The 25,318-nt window shown below is 53.0% G+C and overlaps 1 protein-coding gene across 1 annotated transcript in view; it reads left to right on the top strand.

Moving 5' to 3' along the window:
- The first annotated feature begins 1,065 nt into the window (after window positions 1-1,065).
- The window catches only part of LOC128273223 (protein naked cuticle homolog), a 51,952-nt gene continuing 27,699 nt past the window's right edge, over window positions 1,066-25,318 (top strand). Inside the window, exon 1 of the mRNA XM_053011158.1 lies at window positions 1,066-1,129. Within this exon, the coding sequence (XP_052867118.1) occupies window positions 1,066-1,129 (64 nt within the window). The remainder of the gene's footprint in view (window positions 1,130-25,318) is intronic.

The following is a 25,318-nucleotide window of genomic DNA, read 5'->3' as shown; positions in this document are numbered from 1 at the left end:
ACAGAAAAGGACACACCAAACGAGCAATGGAAAAGGAAAGCGAGCTTCGGCGTCCTTCCGACAACGAGAGCAAGACGGTGGTGTTAGTGAGAGCCACATATAAACAAGGTTGAATCAAAGGAAAACAATGAAACGTCATCCGTCGGTCGAAAATTAAAAGCGAATGCGCGCGGTCGCCTAGGAAACCGTAAAAGTAACCATTGTACGTTCTAGGTTTTTAGCTTCACACGCGCAAGAACGATGCACCGTGTTGTGAAATGTGTTGCTACGATTCCTTTGGCTTCCGGTGGGGGACAAACTAATGCCATCCGCGCCCTCTGTGTGCCCGAATAGACGCGTTAGACGCGAACAGAGAGAGAGAAAGAGAAAGAGAGGGCTAACGAAGCAATAGATGAGGTGTAGGGGTTGATTGAATAAACCATCGATTGATGTGTCCCTGTGTGTGTGTGTTTGTCGGCTTGCGCTCCGGACGTTCGTTGGTTGCACCAGGATTGATTAGAAAACTCTGTCACCGGTGCACTTTTACTTTCGCCCTTTCGAAACACATCTTTGCGCTGTACTGTCTCTCTTTTTCTCCATCCACCGTTTGTTGCGGTTTTTCATTTCTCTTGTAACAGTTTTCTTTCCATTTTCTTTCCCCACAGCGTTCTGCGGTGCGTGAAATGTCAAAAGGATAGTCGTCGCGAGGCGCGATCTTCAATGGCGCGATAGTGTATTAACAGGAAAAGCAAACCAAAAAAAGTGTACAGTGTGTGAGTGTTTGTGTTCAGAGTGCGTGTTACTTAACGGAAAGCGGAAGAAGAGGAAGAAGAGAAGAGGCTTTTCCAGTGAGCCGAGTGCGCTCGGTTTGAATGAAAATGGCGAAATGAATCGCGGCCTTGGTAGTAGCGAGTAGTGAAGCCGGGTGGAAATTCTCTGTCGAATGTGTGGTATGGGGACGCAGGGAAGCGAACCTCGACGACTGAAGCCGGAAGCGAGAAAGTGAGAGATATTGAGAGAAAGAGAAAAAAGGGGAGGAAACACCGTAACTCCGCTCGGATTGATACGCACTTTGTTTTATCAGCGATGGCCGGAAACATTGTCAAATGGTGGAAGCATAAGATCCTCGGCGGCTACAAGCAGTTTACAGGTAGGTTTCGACGTGATATGTTTGCAGGAAAATCATCCCACAGTGGCCGACTTTTCACTCCACTAATATGCTTTAAGGTACTTCACTTCTGGCGCATTTTGGGACATACAACATTCGCCGGAAACGACGGAGCACGTGGCTCGAATGTCTAACAAGATTTGTACACGTTTCGCGCGTTCATCCATTTATCCCCGGGATCAAGACGACGGCCTGTGCGTCGCCGCAGGAAGATGCTATATAAAGTGTGACAGTCTTAGGGCTCTGTGGCTTAGGGATTAAATATAAACGCACGGCGTGATGGTGGAAAACCCGGTAAATGGCTTTTCGTCGCATCGCCGCGCCACCCCAACCCAAGAAACTTGTGCACGGCGGCCGACGAAAATGAGCCCCTTTCGACGGAGGGAAAAGTTTTCCGGCATAATGGCCCTCCGTCCGCGTGCTCGGTGCTCGGGATGGATAAACGCGGCTCCAATGAGCCGAACTGTATAGTGCGGTCGGGGGCGCAATTTTCCCGGCGGAGAGTTTTCCTCCCACTCAGCAGCCGCCCTTCGGCTGCTGATGGGGTGATGAAATGAAAATTGACTGTTCTCGGCCAGAGGCACAGGCACGGTGCGCAAGTGGCAGCAGAACGAGAAACTCGCAAGAGTGTGCTTTTCGTCGCCTGACGACACAATGCGTCGTCGTCGCCGTCGGCTGCGTCACGCGCAAAGACAAGAAACCAATTTATGGTTGCGGAAAACCTATTATGGCCCGGAACGCGAACCACCGGGGGCGGCCACCGTTTTGTACGATGGTGTCAATTGGCACGCACGCCGCGCACAGTTGTTATTGGCAGCCATTCGTCAAAGATGGCGCCTCCTCTCGCTCGTCGGAACAATGGCCCAGCACACCATCTGGTGGCTGGTGTCGGCGGTTTCAAGTTTTCCCGTCACTCACTCACGTAGCTAATTTTCACACTTTTCGCCTTCCCGTGCGCCGGGGGTCCGGCTTGATCTTTTCGGGCTTACGCGAACATTATGCGTGGCGAGCGGTACGTGCTCGTTCGTACCCGACACACACCGGACTCGGAACTCGGTTTTGACCTAGTTTTTCGATGTTTCTTACCATCTTTCGGGTCGTGACGGGAAACCTCGGTAGGAAGATCCTTATTTTGCGTGCCCTTTTTGGGAAGAACCATGGTTAGGAATGCGCATTTCGTGTATCACTGGAGGAAATCTCTGAGGTCTTACCTGGCAAAAAGGAATGCTTCGTTTTTGGGGTTTGGAACCGACTGACTTCCTCTCAGAAGACCTTTTAATTCTTTCAACGCCGAATACACCGCTTGGTCGGGAGAAAAGTTGGTTCCTGTTTTGTTAATCAAAAGTAAGGAAGTTACGGGGTGTATTGTGCCTTTTCGGGGGCGATCGAGGATACAATATTTTGCTACAAAGATCGTTCGAGGATCCTTTTCCCTGTGGCCGCCGCCCTGCACAAACCACAAACCCCGTAACCAACGCATCATCGCTCGCATCGAATCTCCGGCCGCCGCCTCGATCGCGATCGATGGTCGGTCGGTCGGTCGGGATCGCCCGTGTCGGTTAAGGCCTCTATGATCTCTCTGTGTCGGCTTCGGCTTCTCGCTTTTTCTCCCGCTTCGCCGCGATGCGTCGTTCCGTCTCTGGCCGGTGTGTGTCGGAGAGGTGGCCGTTTTTTCCTTTTCTTTTCGTTTTTCGTTTCGTTTTTTTGTCGTTGTCGATCCAGCCGCGGCCGCCGCCGCCGCTGCTGCGGATAGCGGCGGTTTCGGCGCGCCGCGGCATTCCTATTTCGGTCGCGTTTTCGGAATTGTTCCACTCGACCCAGCCGTCGCTGGCCCGCGCATCCGCCCCTCGAACCGCCACCCGCGGTCGGTCCAGTGACGCACACGGGCGCATTCATGCCTTTGCCGCCTTTGCGGCTTCTTTTCGGCTTTCCTACGTCCGTCCGTCCGTGTGTGTGTGAGCGGTTCTTTTTTTCTCTTTATCTTTGCCTCTTTCAGGCTCTCCGTGTTCGCCGCCTTGCGGTGCGCGTCCTTCTCGATCTTCTTGCCCGGTTGTTACGCGTGCAGCTTCTTTTTCCGTGCCTCTTTGGCCTCCGTTCCATTCCCCCGATCGTTGCTTTTGCTTTTGGGTATTTTTCTTTCGTCCCCCCCCGCCCGCGCTTCCCGGTTGCGCCGTACCGTGTCCGGGTGTGTTGGCCAGCGGTGGAAAATATGGTTGGCGGCGCGGGCGCGCGCGGGTTATGTCCCGGCTCCGGCAGGGATGGACTACGTGCGTTCTTTGAATGTTTTTTTCCCCTCTGGGTTTTATTTTCTTTTTCGCCCTCCAATCTTTCCATCCTTTTGGGCTTCTCTTCCATTCCTGCCTCTGCTCTTCTCCTTTCGCCCGTCGCTCTCTCTCTCTCGCATCCGACGGAGCGGCGTTTCTTTTCGATTTTGCCGTTTGCCTGTGGCGGCTCGCTTTTGGGACCTTTTTCTGTTGCTATTGCTGTTGTTATTGTAGCCCGTACGTGTGTGTGCGCACAGGCATGTGTTTGTCGATCAGACGATGGCACGGTCCAACAAAAGAGTGGTCGCCCCGCGGCGGCCATCGCCGCAGCCTAGAGGGTCACAATAGCTATGGCTTACCAGCAACAAGTCGCTCTGCGCGTTTCTCGGTTACGCACATCGCCCATTAGCGTGGCCGTCCACGCACGCACAGACCCCGCCCGCCGCCATGGGCTAGAGAAGGCAGCCTCTTCGGATCACTGATCGGGTCTTGCGGTTCCGTTCGACCTTCTCTCCCATGAAACGTGGAGGCCAATTTCCGAATCTTTGGAATAGTTTACGGAAAATCCTGAATTAGATACGGCACACCTAAAAATGATACATTAAAGAGAAGTTTTCAAAATAAGGCTTGTTCCCACCGGCAAACCCTTGGATCGTCTGATGGACGTTTGTTTGGACAACTTCCGGTAAAGAACACTAACAGTTCGATTCCAGTAGAATCTATTGAAACTGGCCATCCCCTTTTGGGTGTCACCACAGGAGAAGGGATTCCGAGTTCTCTAATGCTGATGATCCTCCTGGACCTGAGAAAGAGAACGCGTTTTTTAACTCAAAATTCGCTTTATTCGTCCAAATGAAAAGTAGACCTCAAAATAGGCCTACGTTTCAGCTCTCCTCTCAAATGACGATCGTTTTGATTCCGCAGTGAAGTGATCCATGTTTCATGTTTCATTGTCACTTTGAGCAGAGTTTTCTCATAGTGAAATGGTTAATGCAAACCAACGCGTTTGTTAATATCCTTACAATGTCAGCTAACTGACAAAACTTCATTTTCCGATCATTCAAAACGATTTTGGGTTTTTTTTTAATGTTTTCTGGTGCTGGACGTCCACTGTGTTCTGCATCATCGGTGTCTCTAATCTCTAAGACCAGGTTTGAAGTCACCAAATCAACGCTCAATTGTTGTTTCTCTTGGAGCGGAGTCCTTATAACTCTTTTCAAGCCATTGCTCCGCTTGAACGGCATTTTTTCCCATCAAGAAGTAATGTAGAATTAAAACACAACATTTGTTTATGATTCATTGTTTTGAAAATAACAAAAGTAGTGTCATTCTTAGTACAATAACGCACAAACTTAAAAACTTCATTTTGGAGGTTAGGCCCGAGACTTTTCATCCCATGTGTTATTCGGGTTGTATTTTTGTGACACGCAGATATTGCAATACTTTTCCTTTTTCACCGTACGAGTACAGCTTTCTGCAAACCAAGCCTCCCAGTGCAGGAGTCAGGCTGCTGCATTGCGTCAACACTCGCACACAGAGGTTGCCATAGAGCGGTGGCCTCGCATGCGAGGGCCACTCTCTCGCTGTCGGGTGGAATGCAAACGCAAAAAACAAAGGTGTTCGCGCAATTGCACCGTGCACAATGGAACACAGCAACGACGACGGTGGCTGCTGCACCGCGCACTGTCAGCCTGCAGCGAAAAATTAGTGCAACTGCGGGGAAAATTAAGATAATGATAATGACGGTAGCAACACCGAGGCCGGGGCTTCATCGTCCTCCGCGCCCCGTGGCACACACCGTTGCGCTGTCGCGCGGGTCCTGCGATTTGCACGCATCCCTTCACGCGACACGCGAAAAGGGGCGGCCATCATCTGGCGGCAATTGTTACGAAAGGGCTGTGTAGGTTTTTTTTGCTCACCTTTTGTAGGATTTCCTTTTTTCTTCCTCCCCATTTTTTTTGGGTGGCTAAAGTAGCGTCTCGGCGTAGAAGAGCGTAGCGCACTTCCTTTTGCCACTCGGGTGAGGCTACGAGCCAATCGTCGGGTGTGGCAATGGGGTTACCACCAGAAGGGTACATAATTTCCGGTCCATTTCCTTAAAAAAAGCGCCTCGCTCTGACTCGGAGAAGTGGCTCCGGAAGTGGTTGAATACTATAGCTACTTTGCTTGGCCGGGGACCAGGGAGCACCACCACCACATGAAACTCTTGAATGCACGACTCTCATCCGGAGCGGTTTGCGTTGCGTTCCGTTGTTTTGTGTGATGTTTATGCATTAGTTATGCGCCAAGGACTTCTTGCGCTCATTATGTGTCGCTTAAGGGGCGGCATCGGGCTGGCAAAGGCGGGCTCCGCACATTAGCCTTGGCTTTCGTGTGTCATTCATTTTCGAGAGATTTTCCTTTTCTTTTTCGAACCACACTCTGCTTCGGCCGCCGCCGCCGGTGTTGCTGATGATCAAAGGCTCCAATCCTTTGCCTGCTTCCGATCGTCGTGTTGTGCACGTGCAATTGTGGGCTACATTGTAGGTACAATGTTACCACACCCAACAACTCGGTTTCCGATTCCAGGAAAACGCAACGGGAAACGCGAACAAAAGGCCGGCCGCGCACCGGCGTGCTGATGTGACGGTTCGCAAAGATGAAAGCAAGCCAGGGGAAATAATTGTACCAAAGCCTACAATTAGTGTCTCCCCCGTGTGTGTGTTGGGTCTTTCTGTGCCGAGTTAATGGAGCCGAGTCGTTTCCTCATTTTTTTTGTTGCTCCGTTTCGCAATTCGTGCAGGAAATGCATCGGACGGGGCGAGAGAGTTGGACGAGAAAATTGCGAAAAAGGCCCCGGGATGAAAGGAAACACGGACGACGGACAGCATCAGCGGCAACAACACACAGCCTCCGATGGCGCGGTCCGGCGTACAAATTTTCCTGTGGCCGACACGGAGTGTCCTGGTTCCGCGCCACCACAGCGGGCCACAGGGTGGCGGTCTGTTATTGTTGCAACAATTTGTCAAATTATAAAACCATCCTCGCCCCCGGGGCTAATGACGCTACAGCGAACTGCGACGGTGCCAGTGGTCTTGATGTGAAAAAATAAAATTAATAACCAATTGGATTATGTTGAACTCGAGGCTCGAACTCAAAGTACTGGAATGGCAACAGGATCAATAGTTGCCGGAATATTCCGGCGAGAGTGTCCGGCAAACCAAATTAATCCGCCAACCACAAGTTCCTTCTCATGCGCCTCAGGTCCGCAGATGTATCCCCCATCCAGGTTTGCCAATCCCCTACAGTGTCTGCCGTGGTCTTCTTCGTCCCGGTTGGGCTGTGCAGTTTTTGCCGTGGTCCGCGCGGTTTCTTTGTGGTGCGGTGGCCACGCGGTGTTCTGTTTCCGTGTGCCCTTGTCTTTGGCGGCTCCTGCTTTCATGCGCGATTCTTGCCTTTCAGCAGCGCCGTGCTCTCGAGACCTGTTCGGTGCGTCCCGCGGGGACGTACGTCCGTTTTTTTTGCGCTCTTTCGAGGCTGCGCAACGCCGAGAGCAGAGAGAAGGTCATCAGTGAAACGGGACGCGCGCGCGCGCGCCGCTGCCGTCGAGGCTCGGCTTCTGTGAAATTGAATCCATCTGTCACTCAAAGTGCGCAGGCATCGGTTTGCGCGGTGGTGGCGGCGGCGGGCGGTCATCATACATCCCGGCACGGGGGGCACGATGGGGGTTGCCGCTGGACAAGGAGGAATGCAGACCGCGAACCGCGGACGTCGTTGTTGCGTCAGAGTGGCGGACGGAAACATATAACAATAATGATTTCTTCCACCACCGCCGTCGTCTCCACGGCTCGGGACTTTCCAGGAGCGGATGTAGGTGAGCGGCTGCTACCTGCGTTACCCATGCTACGAAGGGGGCCCCGTCGTCGGACACCGGCACACAGGATGTGGCTGACAGTTGTGGTGCAGAGCCCTGCCGAGCCGCGGCTGACGAAGACTAATGTTCGCCCCGTTTGACAGCCGCAGCCCGTCGTCGTCTCCGTGTCCGAGCGCAGGAACCGACTGCCGATGCATTCGCGTTTCCTCCTTCGGTAACCTTTTCCAGTTCCCGGAGAATCTAAAAAGCTTCAAAACAGAAACTCCGCAAAAGTGTCCCGGGAAAACATTTTACTTCCTAACCTGGCAAACTGGCCGCAGCTTGTCCGATAAATAAGAAGACAAAACCAGGTCGAAAAAAGAAACGCAAAAACAGGCAAACGCCGCGCGGTTCTGAAAAAGTATAAAATAATTCATAATTAGCAATAATAACGGCGGGCCGCGCTCTGGGACCCGGTCGTCGCCGGTCGGTCGGTTCGGTAATTTGTGCCGTCGAAGGTGCGAAGAACGATGAACGCGTGATGATGTTCGGAGACACAATAATGAGCCCTCTCCGCGCGCACATACACACACAGGAGGAGCTACGGGATGCAATTTTCGCGAACGTCCCGATAGGCGGCGGCGATAAGGCAGCGAACCGACCCGGGCCCGGGTGGGGTAATAAAACGTGCAGACATTTTTCCGCACCAGCGGCGGCGCAGCATTATTGTGGCGGCTGGCCACCACGTCATTAAATCGGCTCGACGTTTGGCCTTTTCCCGTGTCGTATCTTTGTGCCAGCCACCCGAGCCCAAGTTATAATTATGGTCCGGAAGGTGCAAAAGCTGTGGTTGGTGGTCAGGATGGTGGCCAGGGAGCAACAGCAGCACCGCTTCCAATCGCGTATCGCGTGCTTCAAATCGCGAAGATGATCGATCGTGTCAAACCGAATGAAACAGGTGAGAGCGCAGACGGGGAAAGAGGAAAGTGTTCAGGTGGTGGACACAAGATGTGTGACAACCACCCGAGTTTTCGGTCCCCCTGTAAGGTGTCCGCAAGATGTGCTCTCGAAAGGAGGACGGTAGCTAGCTGGCAGGTGTCAGGCAAAATGGACCTGCTCGGTCCTGGCATCAAGTAAAATTGTTTACAGGACTTCCAAATTACAGGTTGCTCCTCGGGCATGCTCTCTGCGGGTCGTTAGTGCAATCGAATAATTAGTGCAGAGCACAGCGACCGTCAGAACTCGTCGACGTAGCTCCTATTTCTGCGCCTTCGCCGCCGAAATATTAGTCTTTCCGAAAAGCTCCGTTCAAACCGACATTCTTGGAACGCAACCAAGCGGAAAGTGGAAAGGTGAGCCGCAAAACCCGAGACACCCTTCCCAGGACGACGACGACGACAATTTGCATGACCCACATTCCAAACCTTTGGCGTGTGTTGTCGAGGCTGTGCCAAACCGACCGGGGGGACCGTTTGACCTTTTTCTTTCACTGGGACGCCGGCGAATTCCGTGATCTCGCGTCTTCCCCGCGAGACACATTCCATGCTGCTGTGCTTCATCAACACGCCCGGACTCGGGGAATCCGACGGCGCAAAGGAGTATAAATAAATAAACCACGAACAACAACGCACAACACAGTTCGAGGCCGCTCAGAGGGGATGCGGTTCAGGGCTTCAGGGATGTCTCTTTTGGCGATCGTCTTCGGCATCAAACGAATCGAACCAACGGCTGGATCAACCAACGGCTTGCTTGCTGTGTGGACTGGCGCGGCTTTGATCGCCCGGGCCCTTGCGCAAGCAACTCACGATTTATGGCCAGACCCAACACGCGGCCAGTCGATCGATGATGTCGGTGGTGATTTGATGATTTTTTTTAGGCCTCTATCTCTCGAGGACTGCACGAGCAGCCCACTTCAAGGGAGTTCCACGGGGAGTCCGCTAATTCTCCGCAAAAACGAGAGATCCTGGGTCCTTGGGGAAGTTCAAAGAAAACCATTTCCCAAGCGGCGGCCCCATTCAACCTGTGTGTAGAAGTTCATAAGCTCCAGCTTCTCAACCTGGAGCGCGGTCCCTCCACTCAGCTCAAGTTGGGCGTTGTACTTTTATGCTTTTCTGGTCTCTCTCTCTCTCTCTGTGTCCCACCTCGATGATAATGTTAATTGCCACCAGGAGGCTGGCTAGCAAAAAGCGTTGGCGCTCCGCTGGTGCATCCTTGTGGAGTAGTGGGTAGCTTTCCCCGTCTTCCCCGGGGGGGGGGGAAATTCCCGGCATTGAATGGCCTCGCCGAGGCGCGCCTTGGCACAATAAATGAGAAAAAAAACCGCCATAAAACGCGCGAATGAATATAAAATAAACGAGTTCCGCCCGACGGCGACGACGACGACGACAACGTCGTCCCAGAATGTGCTCTTGTCTAGGGTCCTAGGGCCTTCTCGTCCTTTGGGGGGCTAACAAAGGCTCAGCTGGCTGCACATGGCGTAAGTAACACTTGACAGTGGCGGCGAGGCCGAGATTCGCTGCCGGAGACCTGCGGTGGATTGCCCGTAGAATAAGAACTAACTGTTCTCGAGCTATCAAAAGAATCCTAAAGGTGGAACCACCTCCCGCCGGGCGGGCGGTGAAAGACCGCTGGGCCGCTTTTATCCTGCTCGCGAGATACTCGCCAGAATGATGTAGTCATCGTCGTCGTCGTTGGGAAGCAGTAAAAGTGCTTCATTCCGCCCGGGGTAAGCCCCGGGTTGCTTACGACACTTGAGCCGGCGGGAGTCTCCTGGGGAGTTACGGACTGGGTAATCTGGGTCGCAATTCGGAACGTGGTGCTTTAATGATCTTTTACGCTGTACGTTACTTGTCTTATTGACCCATAATAGCGGCGTACCGGCCTTGGCGGGGGAACTCGGATAATCTTAAAAGCTATCCGTCTCCGTTTGGGGGGAGCCCGCGTCCGATAGGCATCTAAATGTGTCGGCTTTTGGGCCTCCGCCGGCCATTGTTGTTGGGCATAAATTCTACACAAATGTGCCCCTTTACAGGCTTCCAGTCTAGGCTTGGGCAATAGTAGTTTACCACCGGGGCCGGTGGGCACGAAACGTTAACGAATCGAACCTGGGCGAACTGTCAGTCAGAGATCGCAATCTCCCGGGCCGGGCGAGAAGCTTTGTGCCAAGCCCTCCTCGTGCCAATGTGGCGGCTTGTGTGTCTGGTTTCGCGCAGCATGACACCACCCCGTCGTCGTCGGTTGCGTTTGACACGACAACAAGCGCGGTGGGGTGTGTCCCTGTCCTGCCGGCCTTCGCGTCTGTCGGGGCTGGCTCTCCTCTGTTGGTTGGCCGGGGTGGTTTGCCGTCGTGCAGAGAGGACGGTGGTCCATTGACACATTGACACCTGGTGTTAATTATAAATGCTGCAATACTGCTGCTGCAGCCCAAAAGGTGGTATGTACTGATCCTGGTGGGGCCGGGGACAGCCCGCATGGAACAGAGTCCATCGAGAGCCGTATCCATAGTTGCTTTTTTGCGGACAAGATTGTCGTTTGGCGAACAGAGTCCGTTGTGCCCTAGTAAGTCCCCAATCCCAAGGCTTTCAGAAGGCCTAGAGGATATGCCGGTGACCGTCTTCCGAAACCCGAAAAAGAGCACGATTTTCGTGTTGTTTACCCAACTTTTGTTTTCCACCCATTTAGAGAGCGTCTCTCCGTGTGGCGCGTATTTTCTGGGGTTTGCTTTAGTCGCCACCCCGGGAATGCCACGGTTTGGGAATGTAGCGGGCGCGGCTTCGCTCCGCTTCGAGCGGCTGATTCTGAAAGAGCAAACACTGGCATCGGGTAGGTACCTCTTGGACCCCGGATCTGGACCGAGAGAGGGCACCAACGGAAACACTTCTTCGGAAACTCTCCAAATGGGGGATGATGATGGTGTGTTGTTTGATGTGGTGCCGATGACAACAATGGCCGCCCAGGCGGCGTTCCGGCTGCACTTAAGTGTCCCGATCGCCATGGTGTGTAAACAGAGCTCCCTTTGGGGGGAACGGTAGGTTTTTCGGCAATGATTGGGCCGAACCTGAAACAATGTTCATCCGTTCGGCGGTGAAGGCCGGCGGTCCTCGGGAGAAAGTCCGTGTCAGTGGTGGTGTGCACATAAGGAGTAACACCGCGCCCGACCGCATCATCATCGTCGTTGTTTGTTCAATGAGGATGAAATGAGGCGTGGCAACGCGCGCCGGGATCAGCTAGTATGCTATATGTTTTCTACGATTTCAAATATTGTTGCTGTTTTTAGACGTCTTTAACGTGGATCGTCTTCGAGGGGCTTGTGTCGTACGTTTAAATTCCCAAACCTCCTTTTTGAGGTACTAATTGAAGGCGAAGAGTCCTTATAGACTTTCATCATTTTTTTCATAAATTTCTTTTGCTTTTAAACCTTCCAAAAATAAAAGTTCAATCTTTGCACGATTCTCGATTTTTTCCACTGTGAAAAAATACTGTGACACTTTGATACTAAATGGCTTGTAAAAAATAATAATTAAGTAATCGATTGAAATGAAACTTCACATACGTTCATTTGAAGAGTGTACCAACATAGCAAACAAAAGAAATTTAGACTAGTAGTGGCGCCCTCTGATACACTTTTCTACACAAGTTAGTTCATCGGTTTCATAGTTTTCCAATCAATGTCTTCTAACCCTTTTACCTCTTTGTTTAACCGATTCACTTTTCTGTTCTTTCGCCCAAAAGCTTCGACTCCATCTTTCAACCACCTTTGTAATCAATCCTTTTTCTAATCCCGAGTTTTATTTCTACTTTCAGGTAATTGAACCATCCGTTGTGCACAACAGAGTTAGTAAAGCAGAGCAGCATCAGTAGTAAGCAGCCAACACTTCTAGGGGTCCGTGGTGGACACACGGCGGCAATTAATTCAGTAATTTCCTCACTTACACCAACCGCCGTAACTCTTTAAGACGCTTCTTGCTGTTGTTTTGTCAGCTCACTCAGCCAAAAGTCAGCCTTTTCGGCCTCTTCTACGTGTGACGGGGGCGCGACAGTTCAATGTCCGATTTTCGGACCACCACACGCTCGTAGGATGATCCGATTAACTGTGACGCGGTCCCAAGAAAGCAAAAGGGTAAAAAACCCATACCAAAAGACACGTTTCCTGGTGCGTGCGCGCGGGGTCGCCCTTGGTAGCGGCCGCTGCCAGCGACTTTCGGATGCTTAACTCGCGTCTTGGTCTCTCTCGATCTCTCTCTGTCTCTTTTGTGCTGGTCCACCCGTCATCCGTGGTCACACACTACGATCTATAATTTAATGACGATGATTGTCGTTTAATGGACAACGGGCGAGCGCGCGCGCAGCGCTCTCCCCGAAACTCTGCCCTTTTTGTCGGCCGACTCACCAAACCACACATTCGAATGCTGCCGGACTGGGACATCGACCGAACTGGCTGGCGACGAGTGGTGCTCTTGGTCGTTTTTATTATTATCATCTGAAGTAATCCTTCGCGCGGTCCGATGATCCCGGCCAGGGTGTGGCCACTACCACCGGGGTGCGCTCACTAGACTTCGGCGCGGGTTTGACACCGGCCCCGGCCGCCGCCACACACTATCGTTTGGTGAGCCGAACGTTGTATAGGCTTTTAACTGCTAATTAAAATTCGGACCAAAAATCTCACGAACCAAGTGGGGAGTGGAGCGAGAACCACCTGCCGTGGCGGCATCGGTGGCTGCTGGATGCGGTAGAACCTTACCTTTGGCGGTGGCTGCGGCCCAGCGTGTCGTTATCTGCGGTCCCGTCCGGTCCGCCCGGTCGGTCGTAAAAGATCTCGCCGGTGCAGCCCGGTGCAACAGAGAGAGAGAGAGGGTTTTATGCTTCGCGTCGAAGTGCCTTTAAAGCCACCTGAGGATGCAACCATGCCCTGTCTGACAGGGTGGTCCGTACGGTGGTTGTTCTTGGACCGGAGTCGGGTCGGTTTTATGGCCAGCCGGCTTTTGGGCGGCTGATAAAAATGCTACATCCCTCGCCGTTGTCTCTCGGAGCGTGGCCCCGCTGGTTATAGGGTTATGGCGGTAGGAATGGCCGCAGTCCCTTTTTTAATGTAGGCGATCACCAGGTATCGTGTGTGTTTTCCTTTCTTCGTCCGCTTCGGTTCCATATGCGCCCCGGTGTGTCCGCCGTTGAACCGTTCTTATGAAATATTTATAGTCTCTACGCGCAACTCTTTCGGCCGGTCAGCAGTGGGCAGATGCTTCAAGATGCTCTTAATCGGCCACAAGTAAGCCCACAAGCCCGTCCATTCCGACTGCAGCGCTGTTTTGTTGTGGCATTGAATTTAAATTGGAATTAAAATGAATGTCGAAAGCGGGACGCGGGAACCTGCAGCCGCCGCCGATTGATGGCCCGAGTGACGCAGAGTCGCAAAGAGGCTGACACTACGCTAGAGGCCGCCGACGCCTCCGCCGACTGATCAAACCGTAATCGCCGCCTGAATTTTACCCACGCACGCGCGCCCTCTGGTTCTGGCTGACGGAGTTCGCTATAGAATAGTTGCCGTCCGTGCGCAAGGATCCGACAGCCCGGGACTGTTGTGGACTGCGGAATTCCGACTGGGGCCCACGGTCGGTGGTTGATCTTTTCCGTCTGATGTTTTCTTCTGGCGCGAGCGCGCGCGCGCGATCTCCCTTCTGGATCTTCTGGAGTCTCGGCACTCGGGGCAGCTCCGGAGCTCTTAACTCGTTCTCGCTCGTCAGGCAGCAGGGCCGTTGCGCCGTTGCTCTGGGGTGCGCCGTTAGATCTCGTGCCGATCGCGCCCCGTTTGATCAATGCCCCATCAACCGGGACCGTCGCCGTTGGAGCGCTCCAGCACCGTCGTTTCCCTCTTCGTTCGAGAGCGTCTCCTTCCGATCCGTCCTTCTTGTGTATACCGTATTTTCGTGGCCGAAAGAGCCCCACGGGGTTGGATATTCCCGATTTGTGAATCCATCCAAGGCCCATCCAAGCCATTTGGTTATAAAAAAAACAGTTGAATATTTTTCGATCCTCTACCTTTGAAAGGTAGATTCTTAACATTTTTGTATAAAATACAATTTTGGTTACAGAAAATTTGGAAATATGAAAAATTTATTTCAAAAGTGATACGTCGTAGATTCATTCGTCAAAAGCACATTTCATTGAAGCTCATGTTCAAGCAACAAAAAATATTAAGCCGTAGCGCACCCTGTAGAATGGGTATAGCTGAAAAAGTTCTGTTAAGAAGCACAACGTTACAGAAAGCAACAGAAGATTAACATTGTTTCTGTTGCAGGCCAAGAGAGGCCCGGTTCGGGAAGGTTATAGTCGCGGACAAGAAGAAGAAGTTGCTCTTTTCGCTGTACCAACATCGTTCTGTTGGTCAATTCTTGAAATTCAGTTTGAATGTTCCTAGTTCCCGATTTGAGTATCGTGTATTGATCGTTGTCGATCACTTCTTGGCCTCCTGACATAAGTTCCATGTTTTGGTGAAAGCAGACATACTAGGTCTATACGTTGAGATGTGAACTGTTCAAAAGATGGCTGTACCTGCCGATTGAGACTTCCCAGTTTTGCTGTTCATTCATCATTACCTTGTTTTGACATCAGGTAAATGATTTCAGGTCGAAACAAAAATTATTTCGGTGTGCAACCCATCAATAAAAGGGTTAAACTATGTCCACTTTTGTGCCTGAAAATGACGTTTTGCGGGGATTATAATTTTTCTGCTCCTCTTGAAGAAAGCTGCTTCGGAATCGCACCAAACGCTTGTCGGGACTTGTGTTTGGAAGATCGCAGTGCTTTAAGTGGTTTAAAAAACTCCAAAATGGCGATTTTGACTTAACAAAAAAAAGCGTTAAAGGACTCCAAAAAACGGACTTTCTGATGGGACAGAAAGGTGTGGTGTTTCACAAGCTCCTAAAACCTGATGCAAATGTTAATTCCGATCGCTACTGATAACAAATGTCCTATTTGAACCATGCATTGATCGAAAAATGACCAAAATGCAATTCTAGGGGGTTACGATGGGGGCGCCTGGTGGCCCGTGGAATCAAGCACTAGGCGCCCAAAAAACCAAAACTGTTTCAGGATACTATCAAATCACTTGGATGAAAGCTGCTATCCCTCCCCGCGTTATTCGCCAGACTTGGTTCTTTCCGAATACCATTCATTTTCCTCGATGGGACACGTATTGGCTGAGCAGCCCTTCGTTTTTCTACGAGGAAGTCGAAATGGGATGACTAATTAGTTTACTTAAAAAGTCGAAGAATTCTTTCCTCTGGAAATCCATGATTAAGCAGAGAGATAGGAGAAATGTATAGCTAGCAATGGCACTTACTTTGAATAAAATAGAAAATCGCATACAAATTTTATAAACATTTTTTGTGTGTTAAATACAGTTCACTTCTCAACGTATAGACCTAGTAAAGAAAGGTGCACGCTCTTATGGCGCACGAAAAATACGGTACCTGATTTTGAGGCTGCGCTCGTCGCGGGGGTCGCTGCTGCGCTGTTAGATATCTGTCGGAACCCACCGTGCCGGCTGTGGCCAGGTGTGCGGTGACGGCGATATGTAGAAGGCGGGCAAAACGATGGCGGGGTGGTGCGCTGTCTTGGCGTTCATCGTCGGCGGCTTTTAACTGCTGCTGCTCGCTGTCGAAGCTCTACAACCGCACACCTACAGACACACACACACACGCAGAGCTCTAGCTCCACCGGCCACGGAACGCGGCACATCATCATCCGTGACCGGAGTCTGTGCGCTCGTCTGTCTCACTCTCTCTCTCCTTTTTCTTTTCGTTTCATTCGTTCGCCTCGCGGGTTGGACGTGTGTTCCGTGGCCGTAGCGCTGCGCAGGTCCCTATCACTCAGCAGTGCGCGGTGGCGGGGGCCGCGGCGACGGTGGCGGCACATTCGTTTCGCTCGATCGCCAACCGAACCGAATCGATCTTTGGCGTTCAGCGGCTTCGACTGTTGTTGCTGCTGTTGTTTGATCCATCTTCGGCTCTCTCTCGCTCTCTCTCTGTTTCACCGCCGGGACACGATCCCAAAAACTGGCAAGTTCACGTTCACCACCAACAGCGAGGGGTTTCCAGCCGCGTGGCCCTGAGACAATTTGCCCTCTCCGTTGCTCGCTCGTCCTCTCTCTGTCGCTCGCGTTCGGTGGTCATCTTTCGGTTCGCACTCTTTTATCTGCCCGCGGTGTAACACTGCGGGTAGCCGCCGCCGGGACGGAACGGGGCGGCCACTTCCTTCCTTTCTTCACCCGCCCAGCCTCTTTCGACGGCTTTTAATGTTTTTCCGCCATTACGCCAACCATGAACCGGCTCCTGCGTGCCGCTGCTTCGGCTCCGTGCCGGCCAGCTCTGTGGGGCTACCTCTTGCCTCCCCCCATCATCGTGTCGTTTCACTTCGTGCTCTCGCTCATTCTCTTCTCTACGCCCATCACGGCGCGCGGGGATCTTTTTGGCGCACGTCGAATTAAAAGGAACGAGCTCCGAGGATCATCGGACCGAGCGGCGCGAGGGGGTACCGTTTGAACGGTGGTGGTTGTGGCAAAGTGTGCATCTGCTCTCCGCGTGCACCCGGTTCGGGGAACCGATATTGCGGGCTTCATCTTTTGCTCTTCCGCCCCTTGGCTCAACTTTTGCGGATGCGATGAACGCTGAGTTCCATAGGAAAAACGCATCTTCACGAGTCCTAAAGGAAGAGAGGAGTTTTCCTAAAGTTGGGTCATCGATTAAGTTAATCACGCACTTTGCAGTTCAGAGCTCGGCTTTTGTTCTGTCCAAAAGTTCCAGGCAGCTGGTAGGACTCTTCCGTAGATCATCGCGAAAGGTGTCAGTTCGAAACCCCGGACATTGAGTGACGATCCTAACACGGCTCTGGCCGTTCCCAAGATATGCTTTATTTAATCTTAGAAGAACGGACCGGGCCGTATTTATTAAATTGACTTAATAGTTAACTTAATCTAACTTAACATGATTAGCTTAAGAAGCATGTGGCATTTCCTCTACTTCAGAATGACCTTATCCCGGGCTAGCTCGGCTGTAAGATGTCGACGATGCATTGGGTGTATCGCTTGATGTATTATTGTTGCTGTCGGGTTAGATTTTTAGTTTCTTGTATCCTTTTTCTTGGCTCCCCCTATAGATTGTTATAGATAGAACCAAAACCACGATAATCTATCTAATCCAAGAGATGCTGTAAAATGTTAAAATGCTCAACCGAAGCGCATCGCGCATGCGCCACAACCGCGACATCAGGTGTGTGATGTTTCGCGTAATCAAAGATTCGGTTCCGATCGCACTGATCGACTGTTCCAATTTCATTACATTTTATTACCGCTCCGAAACGCGCCATGTTACCGCGTTCGATCGGGTTACGAGGCACACGCAACGGCGCGGCGAAGGTGCGAGTTTCGCTTTTCGGAAACTCTCACACGAGAACCGCCTGATGGGGGACTGATGATCCCCCCACGGTCAGTGAGACCAGAGACTACTCCGGCAAGCGGCAAAAAAAACGAATCCCAATTTCTGCCAATTTGTTACGGTCTTACGGGACCGGTGGCGGCAACGGCGGCAGGGGCGCAGTTTCGTTTTTCACTAATTATGTCGGACGATTTCCGCGCGCACGGAACGGAACGGAACGAAACGCACGGAAAGCGGTTTCACCATTCAACCGGCGGCGGCGGCTTGTGAGGGGCTCTTAAATTGGTCTTCATGGCCTCAGCGCGGGACGAATGGAATGTCTGCCTGTGTTGGCAGCTTCTCCCGGTTCTGGGAATGTGTGCCGCCACTAGGAAGGAAGGTCTAGGGATCGGTCTAGCAGGGCAGGCAGAGGCCCATCCATCATGGACCAGGTGCCCTGGCACTGATTGTTTGCCACAGACGACCCTTCGAACCGACGGGCCGGCAGGTAGCTTAAGGAAACTGATCCGGGATCGAGGCCCGGCCTTGCTTAGAGTGGTGTGTGTCGAGTGTGCGTGTCTTCGGCACATTGCCACGGAAGCGAAAACCATTTTCTGATGTTCCGAGTAAAACGCCTCCTAGAGTTGTGCGGAGAGGAAGATGTCACCTCGAGCTCTACGTGGAACTGATCTGGACTCGTTCCCAGAAACAACACATTCAGCGGGCTGTGTCCAGAGAGCGCGTCCATGCGTTCCAGAACCAGCTCTTCTCGGCCAAGCTCGTAAATGGTTCTGTTTGTGACAACTTCCGGTCGTGGTCCGGGCAGTGGTCTGGCGGGCGTCGGGCATTGCTGCACCTCTCGGCCGGAAATCGACAACGCTTCCCTTGCACCGAAATCTTTGACGATCCCGTTTATCGCGCGCACGCACACCGGAAGCTTCTGGTTTTCGTCTGCATGCCACACAATTGCGCAACAACAACCCGGCCGCCTCCTGGACGAACTTCTGGAGTTTGCGGCGGTTCGGACCATTCTGATTCCCCTTTTGTGTCGGCCGGAGTCGGCCGGCTATTTTGGGAGAGTAACTTTTCGACTTAGCCCTTTCAATGCGCACGCCAAGTAGCACTCCTTCAGACCCCAGTAGGGTTCTATTTCGGGTGCAGACGATGCCCGGGCGGCGGCGGCATAACATGTGGCATAAATTGTACAATTTATGACTCGCACGCCCCGAAGCCGAACGCGCGCGCTATGTTCTTGCTGACCGACTTGCTGACCATACGTGTTGGGGATGCCCTTTCACACGGACACGGAGGGTTCCTGCAGTTCGAGTACGCACCATCAACAGCAGCAGGGGGTTGCACCGGACACCCCAACAGCAGCAGACCACGAGGTCACGACAAGAGAATCACTTTTGCAGTCTCGGTTCCGTTCGGTCGCTTGACGCTGGCTGCTGCTACTGTTTCGGTTTCGTATTTTCTGATGTCGATAAGCGTCAGACTTTTGAACGCTGGGCGGTCCACGCAATGTCTGGTCGGTGCCGCAAATTCCTCCACACCCCGCGTGCGCCGACACATGGCGGCGTGACATGAAAATTGCATTAAAGACGGCGGTCCGGTGTGGAGCGCTTTTATCTCCCCATCACGTGGCGACACGGTCGATTCCTCCATTGTGGGTCAGTCTGTGGCCGGAGTGAGAGATCTATTTCTTCTCTATACCTGCCAGGAACTGGGTTACTGTCCACGATGGGGTCGGCCGGCCGCAAATGCTGTGTGGTGGACCACCACCACCACCTCATCATGATGTTCGATTGTACGGTGTCTCCAGGAATGTTGCTTGACTTATTGGCTCCTAGATGGGGCCGGAACACCACCTTACCTGGATTTGTCTGGTTCCTGGCGCCTCAGGAAGGTTCCTTGAATTACAGTCTGGCCACTGAGATTTTAAATACCCTTGCACGAAGTCTGCTGGTGTCCGAACCTCCGAGGTTATCTCCACAACTCTGCACACCCGACACCGAGGCCTTTTTTCATTCCGTCCGGGTTTTATTACCGGAGGCCGACTCAGTGACTCCAGGTTGTGGTTCAGCCAGCCAGCCAGCTAGTGGCTCGCAGGGGGCTTGTGGTTTTGCAACCATTTGCACACCACCACATTCCTCGCCCGTCTTTGTCGTCCCTCGACCATCTAGATAATTACAGTCCCATTTCTGCCGGACTGGCCTCCCTGGCGACCGACGCCGGCTCCCGCTCCGTCTTCCGCAGGTGCGCCCGATGCCCAGCTACATCTCAATTAGCCACACCTCATTCAGGTGTTCGGTGCCGGTCCGGTCCGGTCCACGGAAGTCATTGGCTCCCGGATGTGCCGGGGGACCGCCGGAGACAGCCGGAGCGCGCCCACCTTTCTCTCGTATAATGGTGGCAAATTGCCGGCTTTGCCGGATGAGGGGGACCTTCTGAGTCGAGTCGAGGCCTCCTTCATCTCGATTGTGAGCGACATCTTTCTCCATCCGCACGACGCACGACGAAGAGCCGAGCCGACAAGTGGTCTCCACTGTCTATCGGCCCGATGGCCCCTTACAAACGAGGCCGCGAGACACCCGACACCACCGGTCCGGTGCTGCTGGTGAATGTATGTACAAGCAATTCACATCACATCAACATAATTGGAGCCGCCGCCGCCGTGGCGAGAAAAAGCGGCAGTCGGGGCCGCATCCACTCCTGAGACACCGCGAACACTTGCAACATTATTATCTCTGCGCATGGTGAGGTGAGATTTCTATGCCGCAAATCACTTGCGGTGCGTTGCGCCATCGCTGGTGGTGCATTACAGATCATTAGCCGACTGGAGGAGAGCGACTCGAGTCGGGCTTCTAATTAAATTATTTGCATACACTCAGCCACTCGCGCCTCACCGGTTCGTGGTTCATTTTTCTCTGCCGGCGGCGGATGTCGCTGCATGTCGATAACTGACACCCCTCTCGGTGGATGTAATCTTATTAGAAGCCAATTATTAGCATCGACATCGCCATCATCCCTCAGGCGCCCGGCGAGGGGTCCTACGCTAATTGAATGGAATGACCCCTTTCGTGCGTCCCGGCGTTATTGAGCCTTGCGTTAATTACACGACCTGGGCGGATCGGACGGGGAAAGAACTTCCTTTGGAAGGCCACGGCCAGGGGGTTGCAATACTTGCTGATAGAGGGGGGCCGCCCATTAATCGGTATCTGTCGGCACCACGTCTCGAGCGCAAGTCCGCGGCCCGGGATTGGAAGAGACTTCGTGGCTGGGGCTACTGTGCGCCAGCCGCCTGCTGGCCACCTTTCGTGGGAACGACCGCGTGCGCCAACTACTTCCTGCTGGGGCCAACGTCACTGGAGCTCGATTTATGGCCTTCCGCCAACCACCACCCGGTGACCCCCGGCTGTGTGGTGGCGGATAGTGCTGGGGGAAGTTGTAAATTTTCCAAATCTCCAACTTGTGCCATGCTGTGCCACTGGGCCGTTGCTTCTCCAATGCTAGTAATACCCGTACGTAGCTCCGATCGATTGCCGCACGGTGCCTTTTACTACACAACCTGACACGGAGCCGCGCCCCGGTGTGTAAGTGTTCTCCGGTACACGGTACCGTTCGTTTCGCAATGCGTGTTGCGCCAAGATGCATAAATCTTGCCCTAAGTTCACCGGAGATTTGCCGGATTTCTCTGGACCCCTGGCAGCGAAGGACCGACAAAACAAGATAGAGACAAGGAGAGAGAGAGGCTCATCGGCGACACCGAAACGCATCATGATGTTTGTGTGTGAGAGAGTCCCAGGCAGTGATCATCGTCATTATTGCCGCCATCATCGAAGAGGTATCCTTCCAGAAACGTTGGTTGCGCTGCACGGGAGAGGGATCTAAGGTCGTAACGGGAAATCGGGAACCCCCGGGGCTGCTGGATGGCTGGCTGTCTGGGTCAGGCAACGAAAACCCGATGGCGGAATGATTTAGGGTCCCTTCTCTTCGACCTGAGAGACGGCTAATTTTCATAGAACTTCTCATCCCCGGAATTGACCGGTCTTTGTCCAGCGCGAAAGTGTGTGTGGAACGTGACGAAATGTGGGAGGTCCTTGCAGTTTTGGGCCCGTACGTGGAACTTCATCTCCCCGGGGATTCGCATTGCTAGGCCATCGTCGAGGAACAGCACCCCGGAGCAAAGCTGCAGTTAATCGGTGTTCGGGGGATTACGAGTGGATGTGCTTCTCAGAAGCTGGAATTGCATTTTCAGATCTGTCAATGTACACCGTAACTTCAAACCATACTCCTCAATGCTAAATTTTCTCCGCAGCATTGGATTCCCCAGTCCCGAGAATGGCTCTTGAAAGAGGACGTTGTCCGAAAATGATGCCATTCACGGGCAGCTTAGCGTAACAAGCTTTCGGGACCGATTCGTCCTCGATTTGCTTGTGGTTTCGTTTGTATGCTGATAATTGAGTTTCTCGGAACACTCCCACTCAGCCAGGGGTCCCCTAGGCCACCCCTGGGGATCCTTTTTTCTTCGAACGGACATAATGCCGGAATTCCGTTCCATTCCATCCGGGATTGGCACAAAAATCAGGTCATCAGAAGCAGCAGCCGGTGGGTGACGGTGATGGTGCGATTATCGATTGCTGGTCCTCCACCGCCCTGGCCGTTTAAGCCTATGTATCCCATCGCCAGCCAGCCGAACTCTCCTCGAACCCCGTAATTCAATCCCAAAATGCGGCCCGGAATCCATCCTGTCGTCGGCATCCACCGAGCGAGCGAAAGCTAATGCGCTCCCAAGGCCCAAGGACCAAGGCAAGTGTTTGTGTGTCCAGCGCGCCACTCGGATACATAGATTCCTGTGGTCGCCGGGAGACCGGGCTTTCTGGGTGGGCCCCCGTACGGACTGTGTAAACGTGTCCGCAATGGCTAGAGGAACGTGATAAGAAGCAACTTTCATCGCCTTTCGGTATTTTCGGAGCCCGAAGAAGCAGAAGCACGGAACGGCGGGGCACGACATTAACTCGGAGCGATGGTCCGCCGTACATCCGCCCGTCCGCTTTTCGCTCCCCGAGCCGACGCACCAGGGAACATCTCGGAGTGTCCTGCCGACGGGCGTTTGGGATGGGTCTACCCGACGACGACGACACGTCCTGATACAACAATGACCATGCTGAGGATTATTGCGACTGACAGACGGGGACCGCCAACGGTGAGAGGTGTCTTCGATTGCTGGTTACGACCATTTTACGGAAGCTCCTGATGGGCTGTTGGCTATTCGTTTTATGGCACCCCTTAATGTAAGTCACCTTTTGTGTTGTTGGTCTGTTCATGAGGGATGTTCGGACATTTTGGACTTGTTCCGTGTTTCTTGAAGTTTTAGAACTGAAATCGAAACACTAAAACCAACTCTTAGATGTTATGCACTGTTACTGTAATAAGTTTTATTAATGATTCGGAAACTGCTAAATGACCCACATCACGTCCGTACGACTAATTTCGCCAATTTGAATTCATATGCAATCCCTGGCCCAACGCGTTCCGCATAACAACCTGCAGCAAGTGTTGCGATTCTCCTTTCCGTCGTCGTCGTCTTCGAGCGGCATTTCCGATCAATCCTAAGCCCCCTGCCGTTGGTCTCGCTGTTCAGTGGTCGTAAGCTATGTTGCGCTCCTTGAGCTTCGGCCCTACTCACCTCAGTGTTGTCCCGTTATTGCTTTGTGGTCCGTCGTCATCGTCGTCGTCGGTGATTTCTTTCGCGTAAGCTCCCCACGGACCGCGGACTCGAGGGTTCCTTTCGGGGAGTAGTTTTGGATCTTCGACAGGAGACTGGCCTGGTGCGGGTCGGTCTCGCAGATCTCTTCACCGTGATCGTCGCGTACACGGGGCCGACGTTGACACGACGACGGCACACAGGGTGATGGAAATGTAATTACGTTTTCCCAGAACGGTGAACGAAATCTGACGGAGTTGCCGTTCCGTAATTGTCAGGCCCCCGAGGTCGGGCGGCAATGTCAATGAGGGCCGCCAACCCGACGTTGATTGAGTTTCCAACTTCTACAAGGCGCGCTACCTCTCTCTCGCGCTCTCCCTCTCTTTCGCACGGGTGTCAAAGCATTGGTTTTCGATTGTTTGCACGTCGCTGCTGTCCCCGGCTTGTTCAATGGTTTCCCGGTGATGGGGCGACCTGTACCCCGTGCCGCGGGGGTCTGGCAGGATCGAATCCTGTGTTCGTCCACCATTTGCAGACGACTTTTCCTTTGACCACCCGGGGAATGCCTTTGAGTGCATGCGGCGCAGTACGAAGTCCCCGGAGATAGCGTGTGAAGCGTGTTCATTGGGACACAGGGCCCCTCCAATGGGCCAGGCCCAGGCACAGGGAACAACCTGCTTCGGGTGGTGTTCAATCACTCCAAGAAGAGCCCACTACGTGATCGTCTCGACCGCGGGGATTGCAAACACAAAGAGTGCCATCCGAAGAGCCCGGTGCTCATGGCCCTGTGCGACACCGGGATTGCGATTGGAGAACCGGGATGGATGATGTATTCCGGAGACCATCGATCGATCGAACCGCCCGCCGCGTTATTAGGGTTCCAAGCTGGTGTCCCCCACAAAATGCTCCATCTTGGGACAGGCCCAGCATGACTTACATAATAATTACATAAACCATCCAAAAGGGACGGGCGATACCTTTGGCCGTGTGTTCGTCCGTCCGTCCGCCGCCAGAGATAGGCCACAGGCCAAGGCTTTCCAGCCTCAGCAAAACTTTCCGCCATCCACTGGCCGAAGACAGAGTAAATCCGTGGCTTGTGGAGTAATAGGAGAGGAAGGGAGAAGAAAAAAGGTGGCTCTTGTGTGGGGTGTGGTGGCCCCATTTTACCCCCCAGGTTACCGTGTGGCGCACCGCACGGCGCTGTGTTGTTCCATTAATTTATCGCTCACGGTGGCAACTACGTGGCCGGGTATTCGAACTTCGAATTTTCCAATTTAAATGTGCGGACTTTGAACACAGCTGCGCACCCGGCTGGCTGGTCCGTTCATATTTAAATATCATTTCACAATAGGTCGTTGTGCATTCCGACTAAGGCACAGCAGCCCGACGGGGCGGACCCTAGCTGGGTGTGGACGCTGGCTGTGGTGAACATCCTTTGGCGGCTTTGACCTCATTTTTTCCCGTTTTTTTACTTCCCACTTTCGCTCCGTGTGTTTTGCTGGCCTTTGGTTGTCCTTCCCGGTCCCCGAGGCTTGTTATGCTAATTTAGGGAGCTTTTCATGCCGTTTACGGACGTCCTGGGCTCCTTTTCCGCTCACATCGGGGAGCCGCAGCCGCCCGAGGATGTGTCCTGTGGCGTGGCGGAACGCGAACGCGGCGGAAGCAGGCAAGGACCCAGGGCGAGCACATTAGTATTCACATCGGTCGGTGGCCGGTGTGTCGCGGTACGGACTGCTGGTGGAAGGACTTTCGTCACGGGATCCGCCGGTTCACTCCTCCAGGAGAAGAGGTCACCTCCAGGGAGCGGGACCAACGATTCCGATTTTCGTATGCAAAAGGCATTCGGTATTGAATCCGCTTTGCATAATGCACGGTTCTCCATTTCCAGGCGGAGGCCTCGAGGTTGGTTGGCCTCCGTTGGTGGCTGTCATCGTCACAAGATGAAGCTCTATTTTGTTC

This window comes from Anopheles cruzii, chromosome 3 (assembly GCF_943734635.1).
Source record: "Anopheles cruzii chromosome 3, idAnoCruzAS_RS32_06, whole genome shotgun sequence".
Classification (NCBI taxonomy): domain Eukaryota; kingdom Metazoa; phylum Arthropoda; class Insecta; order Diptera; family Culicidae; genus Anopheles; species Anopheles cruzii.
This window is presented reverse-complemented; position numbering and strand designations above follow the sequence as displayed.